Below are 23,353 nucleotides of genomic sequence, written 5' to 3'. Positions count from 1 at the left end.
ATCACTTGAGGTCAAGAGATTAAGACCATCCTGGCCAACATGATGAAACCCCGTCTCTACTAAAAAAAAAAAAAAAAAAAAAAAAAAAAAGTAGCTGGGCATGGTGGTGCGCACCTGTAGTCCCAGTTACTCAGGAGGCTGAGGCAGGAGAATTGCCTGAACCCAGGAGGTGGAGGTTGCAGTGAGCCCAGATCGCGCCACTGCACTCCAGTCTGGTGACAGAGTGAGACTCCATTGCAAAGAAAAAAACAAATAAAAAGAAAAAACAAATTGACAGTGAAGCAAATCACTTCAATTTCAGTATTTTCACAAAACATTTTTAAAAGTTATGCTTTATTTTTATAAAAATAGTTTTGATGGATCTTAATTAGGAATTCTTAATTTACCTCTTCAGGAACACCATTCTGTCTTCTTAGTTCCATATCCTTTTGTTTAATGTCTTTTTCCCAGTTTTCTAAATCCCTCATAAAGTCTTGTAACTCTTCCGCATTTTGTTTCACTTGTAGTTGTAATTCGATTGCTTTATTTGCTGAAGTCATTATGGCCTGCAGAGTTTTGAACAACCAACCTCTGATAAGAATAGGCCTATTTGGTTTATTTTTCTGAAAGCTAGCTAATTATTTTTTACCACTTCATAAGTGGCCAAGACACCTGGACAGAAGAGAGCCAACTGATGCTGAACAAAAAAAATTCAATATAGTATTTTAAAAATAAATCAGTTGCTGAATAAACAAATGAAAAATAGACAAGTTTGAGCATCCTTGAAAGGCAACATTAAAGAAAGGTAATTGGGAGAAAAATCACTGAAATTATCAAGCAGCCTGTGGTAGCAGACAGGCTGCCCATCTCTGGAGTTGAGCAATTACCTCCTTTATTTCTTTTTCTTCCAACATTTAACTTCTACTATGTGAAAGGCCCTGAATCAAGATTTAGGGATGCAAAAACAAGAAGAGGTCCCTTGTGTAGCAGAGAAGAAAAAAATATATAAAGTACCAGTAACAAAATACGTTAGGCAGGGTTTCTCAACCTTGGGACCACTGACATTTTGGGCCAAAAAAGTTGTCGTAAGAGTGCTGTCCTGTGCACTGTAGGATGGTTGGCAACATTTCTGTCCTCTACCAACTAGGTGCCAGGATCATCCCTTTCCCTCATGGACTGTGACAACGAAGAATCCCAGACACTGCCAAATGTTCCCTGAGAGGTAAAAAATAACCCCTGGTTGAGAACCCTGTGTGAGAGGTACATACAGATGCTGCGGAACTGACAGCAAAAAAATAGGCATGGATCAGATGGTAGGGTGGCAGAGTCAACGAAGGAGTCCCCAGAGGTGTTGGAACTTAGCTGGATTTCAAAGGGGCCCACCAAGTGACTAACAGGGAGGAGAGGGCAGGCAGAGTGAGGAATTATAAGGGAGAATGAAGAAAGAGAAGATTAAAGAGGCGGACATGGGACAGACTTGAAATGGCATCCATGAGGTATAACCTATATTCTGAAAGTTATGTGAAAGTATTAAGGTAGTAAAATAAAAAGAACTTGATGACTGATTAGACTGAGGTGTTGGAGAACACAGAAAGACTCAAACAGAGGCCTAGATTTCTGGCTTGGGAGCCTGGTAAGATTACTGATGCCATTTTGAGTCAAGAAATACAATGTTAAAAGGAAAAGAGGCATCTGTTGGAGGGCAAACGGAAAGTCAGATTATTTGGGATATGCTGAATTTGAGTGCTAATGGGGCGAGGAAATATTCCATAGGTAGCTATATAGGACTAGAGATAAATTCCGGTGTCACTAGCATAAAGGTAGAAGCTAGAATCAAGGATGTGGCCATGTTTAACCATTGTGACAACTGGGGAATGGAGTGAACCTGGAGAACACTAAACGGAGGAAGAGATGCCTAGGAAGAAAAAAGTAGGCAGTAGCACCTAGACAGCTGGGACGAAAACCTACACTGTACTGTTAAAGATGACAAAAAATGAGTTCAAGAAAGTGAGAGAGGTTAGCAGTGCCAAATGGCACAGAGAATACATAGAGGGAAAGAAAGTGCATTATGTTTAGTCATATAAAGACTATTCAGAGTTGCTGGGCTTTTTGTTTGTTTGTTTTGTTTTTGTTTTTTTAAGACAGAGTCTCGCTCTGTCGCTGAGGCTGGAGTGCAGTGGCATGAACTCAGCTCACTGCAACCTCCACCTCCTAGGTTCAAGTGATTCTCCTGCCTCAGCCTCCCGAGTAGCTGGGATTACAGGTGCAGGCCACCACGCCCAGCTAATTTTTGTATTTTTTTTCAGTAAAGACGGGGTTTTACCATGTTGGCCAGGCTGGTCTGGAACTCATGACCTCAAGTGATCCGCCCACCTCGGCCTTCCAAAGTGCTGGGATTACAGGCGTGAGACACTACGCCTGACCTCTATTCAGAGTTTCATTGAGATTTTTTTTAAAGGGCGGAAGGCCAACCGCTGTGGCTCATGCCTGTAATCCCGGCACTTTGGGAGGCAAAGGTTGGGGGGCAGGGGGAATAGCTTGTGCTCAAGAGTTCGAAATCAGGCTGGGCAACACTTCGAGATCCCCGTCTCTACCAAAAATACAAAAATCAGCCAGGTGTGGTGGCGGGTGCCTATAGTTCCAGCTACTCAGGAGGCTGAGGTGGGAGGATCGGAAGATGGAGGCTACAGTGGGCGGTGATGGCCTCAGTGTACTCCAGCCTCGGACAAAAAAAAAAAAGGAGGTGGGAATGAAATGAGTTAAGCAAATGAAATTAGAGTACATTTGCCTTTGATAATGTAAGACCTGTTCTTGAGCATCGTCTGGGGGAAGAGGAACAAAGTAAAAGATACAGGAAAAAGGATGAGTGATGGGGCAAAGTCTCCAAAAAGGTGGAAGAAGATTCAAAGCTTGAGGGAGAGGGGAGAGAAGGTGGGAGGGAGAGAGACGGAATTAGAAAAACATTTCTTTAGGACAGTGAAAAATACCTCACTAAGAAGGGACAGTTGCAGATGCAGATAGGTCTTCTGACCCGTAGCCTCAACAACTAAATTAGGTTTAAGTTTCTTTCAGGCAGTGTCCATGTTGGATCATACATGTACATCTCATTCAAAACCAACACTGGTACAACGCTTTGTTGGGGACTCAACTAAATGAATAAAAGCGCAACAAGTCAGTCAGATACTGACGGGAGTTAGATGCTTTTCCATTTCACCCATCACCGCTGCTGCTCGAGCAGGCCCAAAAACTCTCCCAGGGACCCTGCGATGGGGCAGGGGTGCGAGCCAGCAATCAGAAACTACCAGCGCTTGGGGTATCACTTTCACACGCGCGGTCCAGGGGAACGCCGCACACCCACGCAGCAAGGGGGCGGGTCCCACCGCCGTCTTTGCGGGAGGGCGGCTCTGCCTTCCCTAGCGCTGCAAATCGCCCAATACCCCGGGCAGCAGGATGGAGGATCCGTTCGCAAAGCAGAGCGCGTAGGCCCGTGTTGCGAGGGCTAACCCCTCCCGGAACGCGCACCGCGGGACGCCGCTACCCTGGACACCGACGCGCCGCCTCAACGTGCGCCTCCACCGCTAGTCCTAGCCCGCCCCGCCTCACCGGTACCCATAACCGCTACGTCTCCTCCCACCGGCCACCCCAAGGATTTCCTACGCTGCTCCGGGCAGCGAGGACCGCAACGCCCGCTCACCTGACCAGGCCGTAACCCGCCGCACTGCAGCCCCGTCAGCCCCGCAGTGACTCACGCAGAGTCCCGCCTCCTGCGCTTTCCCACAAGTCCCCGCGGCCTCGCCCCGCCCCCTTTAGCCTGGGCTTGAGCGCGCGCAGGAAGTAAGCTTCGTGACTTCCTTCTCAGGATGGAACCAGCTTGTTGGCTTGAGGGTATGTAAAAGCAATACCTGAGCCTTCTGCCTGCTTCCAATATGACTAAACTTAATAGGGGATAACCCAAAAACTGCAGGGTCATCCTGATTTTCTGATCTCCAAAACAATAAAACCTTGACTATTTGACTCCCTTCAGTTTAAACTCTAATATTTACCTTGCTAATATCTAAAACGATTTGTCTGACCTTTGTGAGTATAACAACATGTGAGGAAGTTACTGTTTTTCCACCATGAACAGACTACTGTCAACTGGTAATCCTGATAATTTTATGGTATTTTTTTTTTCTTGAAATACTGGTATTTGGCAAACTAGTCCTTCCGTCTAACTCCCTTGCATCTTTTGCAAGTAAACTCGTTTTCTGAGTGAATCTATCTCTGAGTCTTTCTTTGACATGTGCCAGTGTTACACTCTGTCTTTATATATGCCCTGGCTTACAGAGAAAAAAGAACGAAACTTTTAACACTTTTTACTTCTGCTTCCCGTGTGAGGGAGTCATCCTTGCAATGACAACTCTTAAACGAAAGCAAAACAAAAATAACTGCAGAAGTCCACAAAAGCAAACACAAACAAATGAAACTTTTCATTTAAAACAGTACTGTAACCTCAAATATTATCCTCAAAATCCAGATCGGTGGTTCTGTCTTGACTGAACTTTGGAATCACTTAGGGAGTGTATACATATACGTGTGAGTGTGTGTGTGTGTGTATATATATATATATATATATACTGATTTCTGTGTCCTATCCCAGAGATTCTGATGTAACTAGTCTTGAGTGAAGCCAATCAGAATTTTTTAAAGCATAGGATACAGCTGTGCATTTGAAGCTGGAAGCCACTAACCCAGGCGCTGATCAATGAAGAACTAGGCTGGGGTCCTCTCCTACAAGGTCATATCATTAGCACATCCTTCCCATTGTTTAATTATTGGTATCTTTATATTTTAAAATCATGGTAGTCAAATCATTAAGTGTATGTCAAAGTATTTACTAATGAAATTATTCTTTGGTTGTATTAGGGAGATAGAGAACTTTTTAAGAATTTTTTTGTTAAGTATTTAAAAGCAAATATTGCTTGATTGGTGTTTTTAACAAAAGCAACCACATTTGGTTTATTAATTCTGGCAGAGTTGATTGAGATGAGAGATAAGGGACTAGCTGGCTACTCTGGTAAAACCTCATAGACCGTTAGGTGACCACTCTTTTCTCTCTCTCTTTTTCTCTCTCAAACCACATAATAATCAGAAGTAGCTTAATGAATATAGAGTCAAAGTGAGAAAAGTTAATCAAATGGTTTTGATGGTCATCATCACCTAATTCTGAGGCTCTTGCTATCCCACAAAACCTGTGCCTGCAATGGCAGCCTTCTCTGCTGTGAGCTCAGACCGAGGCCACCTTAAGTTCTTTCCTAGATTCCATGCAGACCTCCCCACTTCTATTGGCAGTTATCTTCAAATGGATTTCAACAAAATGTGTAAATCATGCCTTTCTTTTATGTCTGTTTTATTCATCTACTCCAGTCATCTCAATTGAACTTACCATTAATACCTGAATAGTTATTTTCAAAGAGACAAACCTCTTTATGTGTTTTGTATGTTGAAATTGTAATGGTCAGTGGAAATAAACAGGAGTGTTTATTATTGCAACATTAAAATGCTGCAATTAATGATTGTAAATGCTATTAATTTGAATATCCAAAACAATTATTGGGATCTTTCAAATAGTTAAAGAGTCTGACAGTTAATGTAAATCTTAAGAAAGGAAGTATTGGCTGGGCATGGTGGCTCAAGCCTGTAATCCCAGCACTTTGGGAGGCCGAGACAGGCAGATCACGAGGTCAGGAGATCGAGACCATCCTGGCTAACCCGGTGAAATCCTGTCTCTACTAAAAAATACAAAAAACTAGCCGGACGAGGTGGCGGGCACCTGTAGTCCCAGCTACTCGGGAGGTTGAGGCAGGAGAATGGCGTAAACCCGGGAGGCGGAGCTTGCAGTGAGCTGAGATCCGGCCACTGCACTCCAGCCTGGGCAACAGAGCGAAACTCCGTCTCAAAAAAAAAAAAAAAAAAGAAAGGAAGTATTAACTGAGTAACTTTAGGAAGAAAATGAACCTTGGAACTTCCTGTTATGGAGATACTATGTTAAGTTTGGTTGCATGTGACAGAAAGCCCAAAATAAGACTGGCTTAAACATGAAAGATTATTTCTCTTTCATGTAAGACTGAATATAAGCAATCCAGGACTAGTGTGACAGTTCCAGTGTGAGACCCAGGCTCCTTCTTGACTGCTCTGTGATCTTCATCACATGGCTTTCATTCATGGTTCAAGCTGGCTGCTCAGGCTCCCACGATCTTGTCTGAAATCCAGTCAGCAGCAAAGGGCAAGAGTGGGAATAACGGTACCCCCTGCCCATTAAGAATACTTCCTTTTGCATGCCATTGGTGAGGACATAGACACACACCTACTTCCAGTTGCAAGGGAGGTCAAGAGTCTGTACTCTTGACAGTCATTTGTGTGCCTAAAAACTAAGAGTTCAATGAATAAGGAAGAAGAGGAGAGCAGACACTGAGGGGTAACCAGCAGCCTCTGTAAGGGGTCTTAATAAATATTCTTTTAAAAATAATGAATGAATAAGTGAGTAGATACTACTAGAAATCCAGGCTCACTACAACATAAGGAAAAGGGTTGAATTTGCAATCCTGATTCTGCTACTGACTAAGAATGTGACTTAATCTGAGCCTCAGTTGTCTAGGTAAAATTAAAGTGGTGAAGATAAAAATACCCACCAGATTGAGAAAATGAATATAAAAGGACTACTTAGCACAGCTTGGGACATGGTAAGAGCTTGACAAATGTTAGTTCTTACCCTTCTCTCCTGCAAAGCTAAGGCCCAGACCCTGGAATACAGTACTCTCTCCTACATTTTTGTCTTTCTATCTCCTACTGGACTACCTGGAAGACCTCTGAAGAGGCCTATGAAGAGCACAAGTACTGGGCACCAGTAGGTGAAGGTTAAGGCTGATAACAGGGATAGTAAATTGCCTCTCCCAATATAAAATTAAATCTGTATCATAAGTGAGACAATTATTACTATAAGAAAGACTAGCATGTTATTTCACATTCCTTATCTCATAATAATGGTAATATTATCCCCATTTGACTGGTGAGGAAACAATCTGAATAATTAAGAAATTTGCTCATATGGCCAGTAAGCAACAGAGCCTGGCTAGGTACCTGGGCAAGATGACTTCAGAGCCTGTACCTGTTACCCCTGTGCTCTGCTGACTCACTGTCTTGCCTGTTGACTGTGAGCATCCCTGGGAAAGGGCAGGACACAGCCCTGTTTCATTCATCTGTAGTCTATAAACTTGCCAGAGGTATCCCTTCATATCTGACCATTTTCTAGCATTGTGACTTAAGTAATCTGTTTACAGATAAGAAGTCTTTTTCTGTATCTCTTTAGCATCTCCTCTTCCCCCAGTGTAGTCAGCCTCTGCAACCACAGAAGCTACATCCAGAAATGTCCTTATACTCCTGTGTATGTGATCAAGGGAACTGGTTATTGGGGATGGAGACCACCAATCTCCATTTACCCCCCGCCTCACTATCTGTATGCAATGCTCCTTCCACTCTTCATGTTACAGAATTCTCTTCCCCTCTTGGCTAGAGAGACTTAGTGAGTCAACAGGGACTTCACCCAGATACCGCATTCTTCAAGCCATTCTGAAAAGACTCTAGAGCAAAAGTGTCACTCCCAGCCCTGCTCCTGGGAAAAGGCAGGGAGACAGACAGTGGAGGGAGGCCATATACAAAGAAGACACTCATTTCAAGTTTTCTTCCATGACTTTAATTGGAAACTTGAACCTTCTAAACCGTAGTTCACACCCGGCTCTGTGGAACAGCATTTAGTTCTCAGTGGGGTTGGGGGACAAATGCATAATTGAGGTTAAAATAGGGAACCACAGTCTCTCTGGTCTCCTAGAGTTATTCAAATTATGCCTGCTGGATAAGCCTTAAAATAATTATGTTAATGACACCAAGCTGTGGGTTCCTTCTTTTTCTGATGCTGAATCTTCTTCCTATGAGGAGAACTCTTTCAAGAAAAACATTGGGGATCAAAATACAAGTCTGTGGCTGCACTAAACATCCACAAGTGGGAAACTTCTTGATGCAGATACTGAGCTGGACACAAAAACACTGAGGCCTGGAGAAGGCCACCCCACCCTCAGCCCATTCACTGCACCAACCTATTACCCTTCTCCATTCAGCATTGGAGTTCTCCCCGACTCTATTCTGAGAGGCTCTAATGCTGGAAAAAAACCAAAGGCCCTTGCTTGATTACTGTGGCCTTACTTCTTTGAGGATCGCAACACAGGGCTGAGTTGTAGTTTACAGAGCTGTGTATAATAACAGCCATTATAGTAATCTTGAATTTCTATCAGCTGCTCTTCCTAAGAACAATTGAAAACACCATCACAGTAAAAATATCAGGGTTTGCCCTTTCCCCAACCCCGAAAAGAGGAAAGTGGGGAAACCCCTTCCTTTACATTAAAGGGAAGCATGAGGCCTGGGGAGGTCAAAGGACTTCTTTCTAGTTCCCCCACACATCAGGGCAGAGAGCTATGGAGGGCTCCTACCTTCTCTGCCTGGACTCTGTTTCTTAGTCTACATTGCCAAAATTCTAGAGGATAAAGGTTTGACTGTTTGTCCAATTTTTCTAATTTGTACATTTTATCTCTTTCCCATGTGGGCACTTTGGGATTTAGGAATGCTTCTCATTGCTTTGAGATTTGGTGATCCCTCCCAGTCCTCTCCCTCTTCTCTCTAGTCTGGAGAAGATAGCACTTCAGTCTTGCAAGAGCCCTCATACCCCTTTCTGGCTCGAAGTTCTATTAGGCGGAAGACACTATGTAGGCTGTGGCGATGTACTTCTTGCCATTCCCGTAGGTGGACTTGTCCCAGGTATATGTCCGGACGGCTAAGGGATATCCTCCCAGGCTTAACGGGCACCTGTGGGGAAAAATCCTGAAATCAGAGGTGCTCCCCACTTCACCCTGCCTCTCCCTGGGCTGGAAGGATCAAGCCCAACCTAAGCAGAAGGGCTCCATTCTGCTTAAACAGCCTGAAAGACAGAGCTGGCACTGCTTTCTTCAGCAGCTGCCTCCAGCTCCCCATGTGCAAGGAGCCATTTCAAACTCTTTGCCTTATTTCTTGTCTTCTTAAAGAATGCTGTTCCTCATCTTTCCCAGAGCAGTATTCCAAAATCCCAGATTCTAGAGGTGAAATCCTCAGAAATTAAATGTTTGCTTAGGGTTTCAGAAGTGGAAGAACTTAATGTGTCCGAATGTTAGAGAACATGAGGCCCCGTGGTTCCTAGTGGTACTTTCTGGGGCTCTAGGTTCCCCTCAGTAGCCTCAGGGCACAAATAAAGAGGCTGAGAGCCCCAGGACAACTCCATTTCTATTTCATATATTAAGGTCCTATGTAAGATTTCACTTTGAGGGGATGAGGGGAGATAGTTTTGCTGCTAAGATGAAGTTTGGCAGCCACCGAACCAATCCAAAAACTTAATTGTTCAAGCAAGAGAACTGAGGCCCAAAGCGCAGATTTGTCCAAGCCCTGTCAGCTTCTTTGTGGCAGAGTCCAGGTCTCTTGACTCTGTGCTGGCTGAGGACAGCCTGCAGCCCCAGCCTGCTCCCCAGGCCTGGCTGGCCCCGTCCTTACACTTTGCCTGGTCTGGCTATGAAGCACAGGGAGTAGAGTGCAAACTCAAACTCAGGGCTGCTGCCGATGAAAGCGGAGCCCACTTCCTTATAGTAGCCGTCCCAGGTGAACTGCATTGCCAGTACGTCGGGGTAAGAATCCCACTGTGGAGGGAAGGGCAGAAAAGGGGGTCTGGTGAGTGCCACAGAGTGGAGTAGAACAGGTGCCCAATGGCAACAGTCAGACAGTATTTGTTGAGGGTCCATTAGGGGCCTGTGTGAACCTTCCAGGGAGACTGGATTCTTTAAATAGAGGAGCCAGTCTGCCTTGCTAAGTTGTCTGAGCCCACCCAGACCCTCTGCCTGGAGCTGCTAGTGCACATCTACCAGGAAGGCCAAAATTACTATCCATAGGATCCATCTCTGGGTATCAAGGACATCACTGTTCCCAATGGCCCTCACGCATGGAAGAGAAGGATAGTTTACTACCCCCAAATTATTTCTTGGTACCGGGCAGCAAAGGTTTCTGTCTTATAAAGTGCATGAAGTTTAGCTCAGACTAGCCAGGATGAAATTTTCAGCCACATTCTAAGGAAACTGAGGCAGGGAGTAATTGCATATATTTGTTCTTCCCTCTGAGAATCCTCCCCAGGCTCCAGGCTCCCACCCAAATATGGTGCCTCCTGCCTCCTGTCCCTTGCAGTTAAGCCTTCACTGTTTGGAAGGGAATTCCAGTGTCCTGGCTGGCTAAACTGCCTGTCCAGCAGGTGAGGACATCATAGTCACAATTGCCTGGGGTTGCCCCATGAGAGTCAGGCTGAGAGACAAGTCTGACTGGAATGCAGAGTGAGAGCAGGACATCTGGGCGCTGACAAGGCTTTTCCAGGTTGTGTACTCACAGGACCATCGTAGATGTGACTGTAATAGTCAACCAGACCCTCCTTCTCCTCCAGGTAGAAGCGGATCCAGTTATGGAAGCCAGTGACCTTGCCTTTTTTGACCTCACCTATAATAAAGAGTCCAAGATGGATAACCTGGGCTCCTTCCCCACCCTCTCCTTCAGTCCCCTTTCTCCACCCCATGCCAAGGCTTCCCCCTTCGCCAGTCTCTGACTTCTAGCTGCTTGGCCCCTTGCTCTGAGCCCCCAGAGTCTCTCACAGTCCTATCTCTCACCTCAGGAAGGCACCCCTTCTGGCTCAAGCCCTTGGGAGAATCCTTCCTTCTGGTGATCTTGATGACCTCTCTCAGCCATTACTCTAGCAGCAAGCCAGGCTTGGTGGGAGTTTTATGGGGTAGAACAGGGGGGAACAGACCATGGCCCTCTCAGGAAGCAGCTGGCCAGGCTCTGGAAGCAAAGGACTGTTCAGAGGTAGGAAAACTTGCTCCCAGACACGTGTCTTGACCTAGATGTGCCCCCTGGGGAGCCCCAGCATCTGATCTTCTTTCCCCCTTAGGTACTCCAGAAAAGACTGTTTCTCAGAACGGCTCCTCAGACACCCCCCTCCCCCGGCCATCTGGGTGGGGGAGAGTGCACGGGTCCCTCCATGCTAGCTGGCTGGACTGCTGATTAATCCATACCCAGGGCTGCCCTGCTTCTGAGCAAAACCATTCCTCTTCATCCCTCCGACTCTTTCTTTCCAAGAAAAGTGCTCCCACCTGAGAAGACATGTTCAAAGCCACTCGAGTCCCCCTCTTCATTGCCTCTTGAATAGAGCCCAAACCACATGTTCTTCAAGTCATCAATGAACTCTTGTTTTGAGCCATAGCGATCTGCAGAGAGGAACACAGAGGGTTTTGGAGAGGGGAGGCAGGGCCAGGTCCTGGGAGCGCTAAACAGAGACCTGAAGAGCTACTTGTTACACACATCAAGAAACATGGGGGTTCAATCAACAAATGTGTTCAGCTGTTTATTCAGTGATTATCTATGGGATGCCTATTTTGTGCCAGGTCCAGATCTAAGGCTGAGGATTCAGCTGGGAATAGCGAGGACACAGTCTCTATTACATTCCAGTGGAGGAGTCAAATAATAAACAAGTAAACAATAAGAAATATGATTTCAAATCGGTGCTATGAAGCAGAGTAGCCCGTAATGACGGGAAAGGGCTGGCACATTGGGGGCAGGAGGCAGGGGAGAGTCTTCTAGAAAGGAAGAACAGAAAGGCCTCTGTGAGAAGGTAGTACTTATCAGAGAGCTGAAGGATAAGGAACTGGCTACACAAAGAAGAACTGGGGGGAAGATTCTTCTATGTAGAGGGAACTGCAAGAGCAAAGGCTCTAGACAGACTTGAGTTTGCTGTTCAAAGAACCAAAAGAAGTCAGTGAGGCTGGAGCAGGAGGGGAGAGTGGTAGGAGAGGAGGTTTGAGAAGCAGCCAGGGGTCAGATCCTTCAAGCTATGGCAAGAACGTCAGATCTCAAGCAAATAGAAATAAAATAAAAAATATTTTAGATTTACTAATTGTTTTCTGTCCATTTAGTGCCATTTTAAGTGCTTTCAATGTAACACTGAATCCTCACATTGAATCTTCACATAAGGTTGATACTAATTATCCCCAACTTAGAAATGAAGAAACTGAGATAGACAAAGTATGAAACTCATGCAAGATCACAGTTAATGAAAGGTGGAGACAGCGCTTGAGTCCACTCAGTCTAGCTCCAGAGACCAATCTCTTTAACAACTCTATAGCTTCTTGGTAGTGCAGAGCCACTGAAGGATTTTAAGCAGGGGAATTGTATGATAGGAGCATTTAAAAGATCACCCTGGCTGTGTATGTTAAAAAGGCAATAGGGTGGTATGAACGGAAGCAGAGAGAGACCAGTTTTGAGGCTCATGCTTTGTCCACATAAGAAGTTGATGGGGCTTAGATAGTGGTATTAACTCTGGAGGAGGAGAGAGAAGCAGTAGGCGCAGGACATATTTTGAAGTGGGAGTGATGGACATTACATTACTGATGGAGGAGATGGGAGTAGGGAACTTTGAGGTAAAGAGAACAATTAAATCTAACTACTAGGCTTTTGGCTTGAGCAACCGGATGGGTTACGTTGCCATTTATGAAATGGGGAAGACCCAGAGAGGAGCAGGTGTGGAGGAAGAGATGGGAACCAAAAATTCTTTCTACACTAAGTTCTGTGTGAATATCAGTTAGATAGCTAAGTGGAGTTGTTGAAAAAGCCCTTGGGAAAGTTCAGGGCTGGAGATTTCAATGAGGGAACCATCAAAGATTGACTGTTCACTGCCCACAATTTTGTACAGTGAATACAAAAGAAATACCAGACATATTCCTTCCTTTCAAAGACTTGAAACACATTTGGAAAACAAGACTAAATATACATAAAATAACAGAGAATGGCCTCACACACTGAATAGCTACCCTTACTGAGTGCGGACTGAGTACCAAGCTTTCTACTGGGTGCTTTATAAGCAATCATCCTCAAAAATCCCATTTCAAAGGGAAGCCCCAGAGAGGTCAAATAAATTGCCCAGGGTCAAGTCACTAGCAAGTGGCAGAGCCAAGATTTAAACCAAGTCTCTCTGACCCAAGGCTATTGTGGACGACACTCCAAACTCTGCAGAGCTGCCGAAAGCCAGAATGAGCTGGGGCAGGTGCAGCCTTCACAAATGTGGTAGGATATGAACTATTATAGAACTTTAAGGATAAGTGGGATTTGGTCAAGGAGAGAGGCGAGGAGAGAGTGAGTAACGGGACAGCCTGGCCTTGGCATCGGAACCCTGAGTTCCAGCCCCAGCTCTGCTTTCAACTCGTTTGTGGCCTCAGATAAGTCTAGCCTGTCTGGCCTCCATTTCTCTCATTTGAAAAGCCCTTGCTCAGTCTAGACCTCCAAGATTCTCTTGTGTATTTACTACAAAGAGAACGCCAGGGGGCAGCACAGGATTGCAACTTCTTCATAGAGTCACTCCTGTGTCACTGTCACTTTACCTAAAAACAGTGTCACCAACTCTTAAGGGAGGGAGCAGCTCTGAGCCAAGGCACTCTCAGGGACAATGAGGGAAGACCCAGACAGAGCCACCCCTCAGACAAAGCCCAGCTGCCTGGAGTTTGGGAAAGGAATCTGCAGAACACTAACAAGCACAACCCCATGCCAAGAAGTCCTGTGGCCAAAATCTTTTTTGGTCTGACTCTAATGTATCTCTATCTGGAGGCTTTCCAACCACAACTCTTCCCGATAGGACTTCCCTCTCTGAACCTTTGTTGATTTTCTGATGCTGTTTCCCCAGCCAAAAGGTGGACTCAGCCAACCCGATTTCTGGACTTTAGTGCAGAAGGAGGGAGTAGAGTCAGTGACTCTACCTGTCTGAAACATGGTGCTAACTCCGGGATCGCAGAGGTGGCTGAAACGTGCCCTGGGTGGGGTTGGGATGTGAGGGGAAGCTCATGCCCGGCAGAGAACCCTGAGACTGTAGCAAAGGGTGAGCATGCATGAGGCAGTTAACATGAAGTCAAAGGTGGGGTGATTTCCAAGCCAGCCAGCCAGAGGATGTGTCACCTCTTGGTTGGGCTCCTAACCTCTCCTTGGCTTCCCCCTGGCCTCATCCCTCATCCCTCCCAGTTGTACACTGACGTCCACAGAGTCGCCACCGCCTCCTCACCTGCCCTCCTAACCTTCCCCTCCCCTACCCGCCTGGCTCCCTTCAGACAGACTCATGCACCCTGGGGCCTGGGGGTGCTCACTCACTCTGGTGATGGAGGAAGCTGTAGAGCTCCTTCATGACTGCCGTCTTCATGATCTCTCTGAGGAAGGCGTCCTGTTCGGCCAGCTCCTGGGCACTGAAGTGCTCTCCATGACCTGTCGCCCGCTGGTAGTTGTTGAGGAGGTTGATGAAGGCTGCATAGGTGGGCTTGGAGAACAGCTTCTCATTGACATAAGTGAAGAGTCTGGGGAAGGCAGAGGGGAACCCCACTGAGAGCCCCAAACACGGGGCAGCAACCCCTCCAGAGACTTCTAGACAGGCCAGGGGCAGGCAGGCGAGGGCTGGCTTCGGGAGCCGAGGGGGCACTTCGGGTACTCTTGAAAGCCACAGTCAGGTCACTTTTCTTCCACCTCATGTTTTGGAAGAGCTGTTCTATCCTCAACCTGGCCAATCACAGAAACCCTCCCAACTGGATATCCACAGTCGCTCAAGATGGCTTTGTCTCTGGAGACCTATTTTTTTTTCTGCTCTCCCTTTGATCCTGCCTGACTTGAGGATAAAAGAGCTAAGGCATCAAAAAAAGCAAGGATGGGGTGAGATTTGGGGGGTAGGAAGAGGAACTGCGGGAACTCACGGCTTTGGGCAGCGATCCCTTTGGTCTCTGGTCTCTGACGGGGAGATGCAGTTTTGGCTATTGAGAATGATATCTTCCTTCTGGGCTTTGTTGGTGTCTGCCCTGTAGATCTTCTCAGAGATGCTCTGAATCTCCTCTTTGGTTATGGCATCACTGCTGTGGGAGAAGCCCTCTGGGAGGAATTAGGAGAGGGGTGGCCTCAGAGCCAGAGGGAAGGGGGGGCGGGCAGGAAATTGTCTGTGTGCGTCCCCTCCTGGGCACCTTCAAGAAGCCAGCATGGACAGAGGGGAGCCACAGTGGGACACCCTAGTGGTAGACAGGGACCCAGAGCCTAAAGGACCTGTAAAATCAGCACAGGCATTGCCCACAGAATGTCCCCCTGCCCCTTCCCCCTAGGAGGAGTCTCACATTTGGGCATGCATCAGAATCACCTGGAGGCCCTGGTAGAACAGGAAAGTGAGTCCCACCTCCAGAGTTTCTGATTAAGTAGGCCAAGAGTGAAGCCCCAGAGTTTGCGTTTCTAACAAGTTCTCAGACATTGCTGTTGCTGCTGGTCCAGGGACCACACATTGAGAACCTGCTCTAGAGTTCTTCTGTCTCTGCAGCTTAGCTGAGGGAGCAGAAGACTAACCGTGATCACTACACAGGCTCTCAAAATCCTTGCAGCAGTTCCCAAACTCTTGGCAGCGGGCATTGCAGTGACATTGGTGGTGCTTGTCGAAGGCTTCGTAGCAGCGGCCCTGGCAGGAGGTGGGTGCCGAGTACAAGTCTGAGAAGAGAGGGGAGGTGTGTCCCGGGCTGACCTCTAGAGGTCGCTCTGAACGCCCCGCAGGCCATCCCTCCCTAGCCTGGCTCTCTTGACTCTGCCCAGCAAAGATCTCCAGGGAAGGAAAACAAACAAGGCTAATTCGTGCACACCCTTCACAGTCAGGAAGTCCTTTCTGATGCCGATCTTTGCTTTCTGGCACACTGTTTTTCTAATCTTCCCATTCTAAAAATAAAATCTCTTCCACTTCCCTCTCCAGGCCTCAGGCTCTCTTTCCTAGCTACCCTCCCCGCATAGCCCCCCCGGCTGGCTGAGCCCCCCCAGGCTTCTTCCTGCCCAGGTCCCCCAGAGTCCAACAAGCCTCTCTCATCTGGCTGAGGCCTGTGCCTGGTGCCACTGCCATGGCCGCCCCTCCTTGTCACCCTCATGTCCCTCCTGCTTTATCTTGAGGGCCCCCCTTTGGGGAGGCAGGCTCACTGCTGGCGAGGGCCTCTTCTGTCTCTTCCTCCGGCTGTGGCAATGGCTCTGACTCTTTGTGGTCCTCTGCAGGTAGATAGAAAAATAAAGTCACCAATAACCTGAGAATTCCCCTGCTGCTTGGTTTCTAGTTCTCTGCTCCCCCAGCCTCAGGGGACAAGCAAGAGCACTGGATACAAATCCCGACCAGGGGCTGGGGTCCAAAGGACGGGCACCAAATAATGAGGATGAAAACAGAAAATGGAAGATATTTCCAATGGAAGACACATTATAGAAAACTTATAAAAAAGGAAAATGATTTCCCCAGGTGACACATCTGGATTGAAAACTCTGATTTTGGTGATGAAAACTCTGATTTAACAAAAGTTGACAGATGGATAGAGCCTTGATGCTGTCCTAAGGACAAGGCGCTCACTTAGGAACATCCTGTACCTAGAAAAACTTCTCATCAGAGTTCAGGGTAAATTCTCAGGGCCTCAAGGAATAAGAGCTGTCTCCTGAGATTCCAACGTCCCTTCTTTCTTTGCCCCACTTGGAAATGGCCACAAAGACTGTGTCTATGGAAAGGGCATGTTCAGAAAAGCACATTCCTTTTGCTGCCCCACTCCCTTCACCTGCAAGCTGAGTGATTGTAGCTCAGCTCTGGGCAGAGAAGGGTGGATTTGAGGTTGGCGGTGGTGTGGCAGGGAGAAATGTTCCTGGGGACTCTGAGTTCCTCTCTCATCACACAGTGGAATAATACCCACCCCCAATCCCCTCCACACACCCAACAAACAATACTGTGACAAAGTGATTCAGAATCTACTAGTGAGTTTGCTGGAAAGTTATTACCATCAGAACTACCAGTCAGGTTATTCTTCAGTCAGCAAACATCTTCCGATCACTTACTATGTGTCAGGCTGTGTTCTAAGGGCTGGCAATCCATGCACTCTGACTCCCAGTTTTGAAAACATGCTCACTGAAGCCACGTTAGGTAATGATGTCACAAAGCAGAAGAGCGTTAATCTGGGATTTGACAACATTGGAAGCACCTAAACCATTTGATTATTCATACATTATTTTTTTCAAGTATTCATTTAAAACTATGCAGTTAAAGGTGGTGCATGTCCTGTTCTAATTGGTGGGCTGGAAATGACGGTATGGAGATGTTGTGCCATGTGGTCCCTTCACTAGAGGGAGAGTGGTATGAATCATGTCCGTCATTGTGATGACACCATGCAGTCTTCCTGGTGGTACACAAGTTGTGAGAGTTTGCTACCATTTTTACATTTTTGTGATTTAAAGTGTTGAATAACAATCAGTAATGTCATACATACTAAAATATTATTTTTATCATTTTACCCTTTTTTAGAATTTGGTACTTAAACTTTCAAGATATTGTTAATACTAGTAGTTCAGACAGAATTCTAGGTAAATGACATCTACTGTATTTTAAGTTGGGGGCATCCTAGAAAACCTGAGAAAAGTGGTGGCCAAAGTCCTGACCCTGCCTCTGTCTCTCGGTGCTTTCTGTCTAGACCTTTAGAGCCCCTGTCAGCTCTGAATGCTGCTCTGGCCTGCTGGACACCCAGGCCAATGGCCCCTTAGACAGGCTGGACGTGCCTTTGTCTCACAAGGAGGCTCACCAGTACACAGATGTTCGTAGTCTTCGCAGCAGTTCCCATGCCGGAGACACCGGCGGTCACACTGGCAGGCAGCGTCCCGGTTAAATTTCTCATTACATCGAGATGCACAGGATTCCATTTTTCCTATAGGCAGTAAAGGTCACAAACTCAGCTCTGTGGAGACCCTGTTCTCCTCCCCAAGGTGCCTCCCACAGGAGGGTTCACAGATCAGGACAGGAGTGTACCTGGCAGGGAAGGGCATTACTCTCTGCAAGGGAGAAGTACATCCACAGCCTCCCGTGCACAACATAAGCCTCCTCCCCACCGCCCAACACCCACCAAATATTTCAAGGCTCATCAAAGAGACCAGGATCACAAACCCAAATGCCTATTTGGGTTAGGCCCAGAACATAAACAAGTAAAGAAGCAGGGTCTGAGGCAGCAGGAAGAAGTGGAGACCGTGACAAACTTGAGAGCAATGCTCCATCTGAAATTCGCAACTGATGCTTGGCTCCAGCTGATTGTTGCCATGTTGGGATGTGGGCTCAGTGTTGCCAGAGCCTCCCTTTTTTTTTTTTCAAGATACATCTTCATTTTGGTGTGAAATTTTCCAACCATGTAAAACTTTAAGCACGCCAATGAAATAGGTCTGTGAACTGGGTGTAGCCCACAGGCCCCCTTCACCTATCATGTAGATGCTGCCCCAGGGATGTCCCCTGCCTTCTGACCTTCCCCTGGCTCTTATCCCATCCCTGTTATATTCTTTGCTTCTTTGCTCTTCTCTCCCCTTCATCTGTCTTCTCTGTACCCTCTTTCCCCCTGTGTCACATCTTTCTGTTCTTTCCCATCTTTGGAGTACATTCAGATTAATTTATGCTCAGGGTGGGGAATGAGGTGGGTACGGTTGAGAATTGGGCTCTGGCCTAGCATTCTATTGTGTAACCACAGACCACATCCCCCACTGCAGCCAAATGGTTTGCAGAAGCAAGGTTTTGGTCGCAAGGGACGTAAGACAAGACATTTTGAAGGAACAGTGGAAACCCACTAGGGCTTTAAGGGTGATAAGAGTCTTTGTTCGATTTGAGGTTCCTGAGGTTTGGATTTCATGAACACTGGGTTCAGAGGTCATACTGTGGGTTACAGAGAATGTCAAGATCAGAGTCAGAGTTACCATCGGCATCAGAATTTGTATCAGTGAGGAAACTGAAACCTAATTTGGACCAGGGTTGGGGTTAATTAGGTTAAGAACTACAGTTAGGATTTGGGCTTGAGTTAAATTAGTTGATAAATTGACAATTTTGTATTGATATTCGGGTAAGGAACAGGAATAGACTTAAGATAACATTCGGGGTTGAGGAATGTGTCAGGATGAGAAAAGATGAATAATCTCTGTTTTGTTTGAGGGCTTGGTTCTGGTTATGATTCAACAGAGGTATAGTATCTTAATTTAAGCCTGGAGTGGGTTAGAGCTCAAATATTAGAGGTTGGGTTTAGTTACCAGTCCCTAGTATTGGATTCTGGGATTAGGGTTGATACTGTGTCTAATGAGGGATGGCATAGCAGAGAGGTTAAGAACCTAGACTCTGGCGCCAAACTGCTTGAGGCTGGAATTCTGGTTCTACTGCTTTCTAGCTATGTGATCTTGGGCAAGTTATTTAAACTTCTGTGCCTTGGTTTTCTTATCTGTAAAAGTGGGATGATAATAGAGCCTATCTCATAGAATATTTATAAGAATTAAATGAGTTAATATGTGTAAAGCACTTAGGACAGCAAGTGACACATAGTAGTACTATAGAAGTATTTGTTAGGTGAATAAATGGTGGCAATATTTCTTGCCCGTCTTCCAAGTGACAAGTGTTCAGACTAGGTGGAGAAGTCTTCCCTGTGTGGTGGCCCTATTGACACACTTAATCTAGCTGACATTCTCCCAGGGTTTCAACAGGGCCATCCCTTGGGCTGGGTTGTCAGCACATCTGTGTTGCTGGTTTCCTGGCTGACTTCATCACTACAGGTCTGTATTCTTTACATCAGAGAGGCATCGGGTCAAGGTTAACCCAGGTCTTCAGACAACTTCGCATTGTCAGGCCTCCAAGACGGCCAGGAAGGCAGGTTTCCAGTTCCTAAAAGAGACCAGGCCCAAGGCCACTTGTTCCTTCCAGCCCACAGGAACTCCTCTTGAATGTTAAATGATGCTCCCTTGGAGCCTGAACGCGAAGATCTTAAGGAGAAATTTTCAGCCCATCAGCTCCCTACTCAGTCAGCCTGGCAGTACACCCAGAATCCAAAGGGAGAGAATTCAGGCAAATCAGGGCAATGTTTTTAATGGGCCAAATCAGCAGAGTCCAGGGAAAGAATTCACTTCATTCCAGCAGCTGGCACCAGTTGAGAAGGGTTGCAAGCGAGCAGTCAGCTGGACGTGCAGGAGAGCACCCCCGCCGGCCCAAGTTGAGTGGGCTTTTTCATCTCTGCTCAAAAACTTTGTCTCCAGCAAGAGCCCCATGCCAGCACTTTCTCACATTTCTCTGTGCACTTGGTCTGCTTCAAGGTGACCTTGGGATTTGACAGTGGAGGGCAGGGGTGGGAGGAACTTTTCCTCACAGGCACTTTGCTGTGACGTTCTGGGGACACTCTGATGAGTAACTAGTCACCCTAACTCACTCCAGCACCCCCACACTGCGCCATTGACACCAATACTCTGAGTAAGCCTTGCTCCCCAAGCCAGGTGCCTGAATCACTGCTCTAGTAACCTGTGCCTCTTGTTCCTCTGCCTTACCTCTCTGACTCTCTGCCTCTCTTCATTTGAGCCTTTCCTCTCTTGGGTTCAGATTCTTCCTCCGTTCCCTATGAAATGATCAATTTCTCTGCACTTTCTAAGACTTCAATATGCCAGAACAGCCACTCCCTATCCATACTGGCCATCAAGAAAGCTTGGTCCCAAGCCTGGGTGGACACAGTGTCCCTGTACACTGGCACTCAGTCCCTCTGATGACTGGGACATTCTACATGTCTGTACCTCTCAGAAGGCCCCGGATGCTGTTTCCATGGAGACCTAGTCAACCAAGAAGCCTCACCCCTTGGACTAGCTTCCTGCCTCCATTCACAACCAAAAAAATCAACCAAGGTTCTCCACAGACATCCAGCTCATAAAGGAGAACCTGAGGCTGTCAATGATTCCCCATGTGATTCATATTCTTGCCTCTCAGTTCTGAGATGTTGGGATAGTATCAACAAGTGCAGAGCCTCTTCCCTGCCACCATAGGAGGCCTCACACACTTGACCTCACTTCCCATCCATCCCACAGACGAAGCAGATACTGCCCTCCGACCCAACAGCAAGAGCTCCATCTGTACTTCTAAAGCTACTGCTACCTCTGCCCTCAGGGATGTCCCCCCAGGGACCAAATGTCCAGAGTTGCTCTCCTTCCTTAAGGCTGGGATATGCCAAGCCTGCTGGCCACCCCTCCACATTAAGCCCCCCCAGGTTCCACCTTCCTCCCCACCAACAGGGCTGAGGCCAGTGGCTCCCAGGCCTACCCTCATGCTCCCTACTCCCTGTCCACCAGTAGGGCCCAGGCAGAGCCGGTTCCTGATAAGGTGCACTAGCTCATCCACAGTTGGCAGGCACAACTTCTTCTTCCAAGGGTTTTCCATTTAAAAATCCCATTAGGGGTCTCCTTTCCACAACCCCATTGGAAATGACCCCAAGTGGAAGTTTGTCCCAAGAATATTTATAGTCATAATCATAGCGAATTTCCAATTCATGAGATCTCACTTTGCACCAGGTGCTTCTCATACATTATCTCATTTAATCCTTTCCACAGTCCCATACAGGAGTGACCCAGTGGAAGGATTGTTTCTCCTGTGGGCAGAGGAGGATTCTCCCCACACTCCTCAGCTCAGCCCCTCCCTTGGCAGTCCTTCCCACCCACCCACTAGCTACCAAGTAACACATCAGCACCAGCATTTTGCACAGTTACTAAACAGAAACATGGTCCTGTTCCTCTGCCAGTCCCATCCCCTGGACCTCTTATAACTGTGGGCCAGGTCCCTTATCTATTCTTTGATTCCCCTAACACTGCAACAGAGATCCATTCCTCTGACCCCTGTAGAGCCCCAGATAGGACGTGGCCCACCTCCTGGTTAAGGATCCTTCCAGTTTCCTCCTAAGCCTGCCCACCTCCTAAGGCCCTACACAAAGTAAGATCACACCCTAGACAACCTCACCTGTCACTGGGCAGTGGAAGGAGTGGCCAAGGGCAGCCAGTCCACTAGACCCCATGGAACCCAGCCCTAGCTTTATACCATACAGTGGCCCCAGACAACAAAATCTTGGGGAGATCAAAAGTCAGGCTGGACTAAGGGATGTTTGGGGCTGATCCTACAAGGTGTCAAGAAGGGACTTCCATGAAATCAGACCATCAGCCCTGCAACTCTCTCCACATAGTCCAGTCCATTCCAGGAACAACACCTGCACCCTCAGACAAGGACAACCCAAAAGAGTTCTGCGGGTTTAGGACAGAGTTCACCCTCCCTTGTCCCACAGCCCTGCCCTCTACCAAGTTCCCCAATTCTCTGCTTCTTTAGGCAAGATCCCGCCCCGCCAGCAATCCCATGCCCGCCAGATAGTGACTTACCAGCCCAGGCCAGGCCGCACAGCACAGCCAATACCAGGGGGATGCAGGCCCTCATGGTGCCCAGTTGGAGGCCAAAAAGGGAGTGGCTGTTGTACTTTCACTAGAGTCAGATGAATGTCACGGCTCTCAAATGAGCCTTATTCCTCAAGCTGATCCTTTTAAAGACACCAGGACTTGTGGAGCTGGTGTCTCCAGATCCTTTCAGGAAGAAAAATGGGAGGGAGGGACCCTAGATGGATAGGAGGTGGGGCCCTACAGCTGTTTGAAGCCTGAGGGAAGGTGACTAAGCAGGTAGGTAATGCCAGATGTTGAGAACAGGTAATGCTAGCTGTTTGCAGCTTAAAAAATAGGTCATGCAGGCAGGCACACCAAGATGGGTCCAGTTTGGGGGGTTCTTTGTCCAAATTAGGGACACCCATGGACTGATCTCTGGGTGATCCCCACCAAACAGACACCTACTTCCAAGTCTCAGACCTGACTCTCCAAGGGGCTACAGGTTGGATTCATCTTCAAATTCCTGGTGCTTAGCATGACACTGGCACACAGTAAGGTGATTGGTCCAAGTTTGACAAGCAGTTTAAGTGCCCAAGCAGGGGTTGGAGTCATTGGACAGAGACATATAGGATGTGTCTGTCAGAACCAGGGCTATTCTTATTACCACCAAGCCCAGCATAGCTAAATCAGCCACATGTAGCTGCGCATGGCTAAATCACCCTAAAATATTATGCAAATGACTCTTACTGAGTCAGCCTCCGAGGTTTAAATGTTTCAGATTCCTTATGAGGCAGGGGAGGGGCAAGAGGCCTCTTAAAGGCAACTGAAGGCCCACTCTTCTTCCCCTGGGAGCCCAGGGTTTCGCTCCCTTCACCCCCACTTACACTCCTCTTCTCAAGAACTCTTCCCCAGTGAGGTTCTTTTGTTTCCAAGTCCAAAAGAAGAGGAACAGCTCCCTGTGACTGTCAAGTTTTCCACGATAATAAAGGTAAAATCTGCAAAGTATGATGCCCTTGCCAGAAAGAGCACT

At 47.1% G+C, this 23,353-nt stretch overlaps 2 protein-coding genes across 6 annotated transcripts in view; both read right to left on the bottom strand.

The window, feature by feature from the left end:
- The window catches only part of RPAP3 (RNA polymerase II associated protein 3), a 43,881-nt gene extending 40,121 nt beyond the window's left edge, over positions 1 to 3,760 (bottom strand). For 2 of the 3 annotated variants that reach the window (XM_011936280.1, XM_011936281.1), the window contains exons 1-2: positions 3,674 to 3,760; positions 387 to 545 (exon numbers count right to left, since the gene is read on the bottom strand). In XM_011936280.1, the coding sequence (XP_011791670.1) occupies positions 387 to 539 (153 nt within the window). In that variant the 5' untranslated portion in view covers positions 540 to 545; positions 3,674 to 3,760. The remainder of the gene's footprint in view (positions 1 to 386; positions 546 to 3,673) is intronic. The other variant, XM_011936282.1, reaches the window with a different exon arrangement.
- A 3,928-nt stretch (positions 3,761 to 7,688) lies between these two features.
- ENDOU (endonuclease, polyU-specific) lies at positions 7,689 to 22,610 on the bottom strand. Of its 3 annotated transcripts, XM_011936277.1 has the most exons (10): positions 22,330 to 22,543; positions 17,718 to 17,840; positions 16,093 to 16,158; positions 15,481 to 15,618; positions 14,850 to 15,021; positions 14,260 to 14,459; positions 11,223 to 11,336; positions 10,466 to 10,572; positions 9,589 to 9,731; positions 7,689 to 8,874 (listed from the first exon to the last, which is right to left on the bottom strand). In XM_011936277.1, exons 1-10 carry the CDS (start codon positions 22,382 to 22,384, stop codon positions 8,757 to 8,759), a joined length of 1,236 nt encoding a protein of 411 aa, XP_011791667.1. In that variant the 5' UTR covers positions 22,385 to 22,543; the 3' UTR covers positions 7,689 to 8,756. The 3 variants fall into 3 exon arrangements, with proteins under 3 accessions (XP_011791667.1, XP_011791668.1, XP_011791669.1); XM_011936278.1 differs by lacking the exon at positions 17,718 to 17,840 and having other exon boundaries at positions 22,330 to 22,610; XM_011936279.1 differs by lacking the exons at positions 16,093 to 16,158; positions 17,718 to 17,840.
- Positions 22,611 to 23,353: the final 743 nt, after the last annotated feature.

Source organism: Colobus angolensis, unplaced genomic scaffold, assembly GCF_000951035.1.
Source record: "Colobus angolensis palliatus isolate OR3802 unplaced genomic scaffold, Cang.pa_1.0 Scaffold151, whole genome shotgun sequence".
NCBI lineage: Eukaryota > Metazoa > Chordata > Mammalia > Primates > Cercopithecidae > Colobus > Colobus angolensis.
This window is presented reverse-complemented; position numbering and strand designations above follow the sequence as displayed.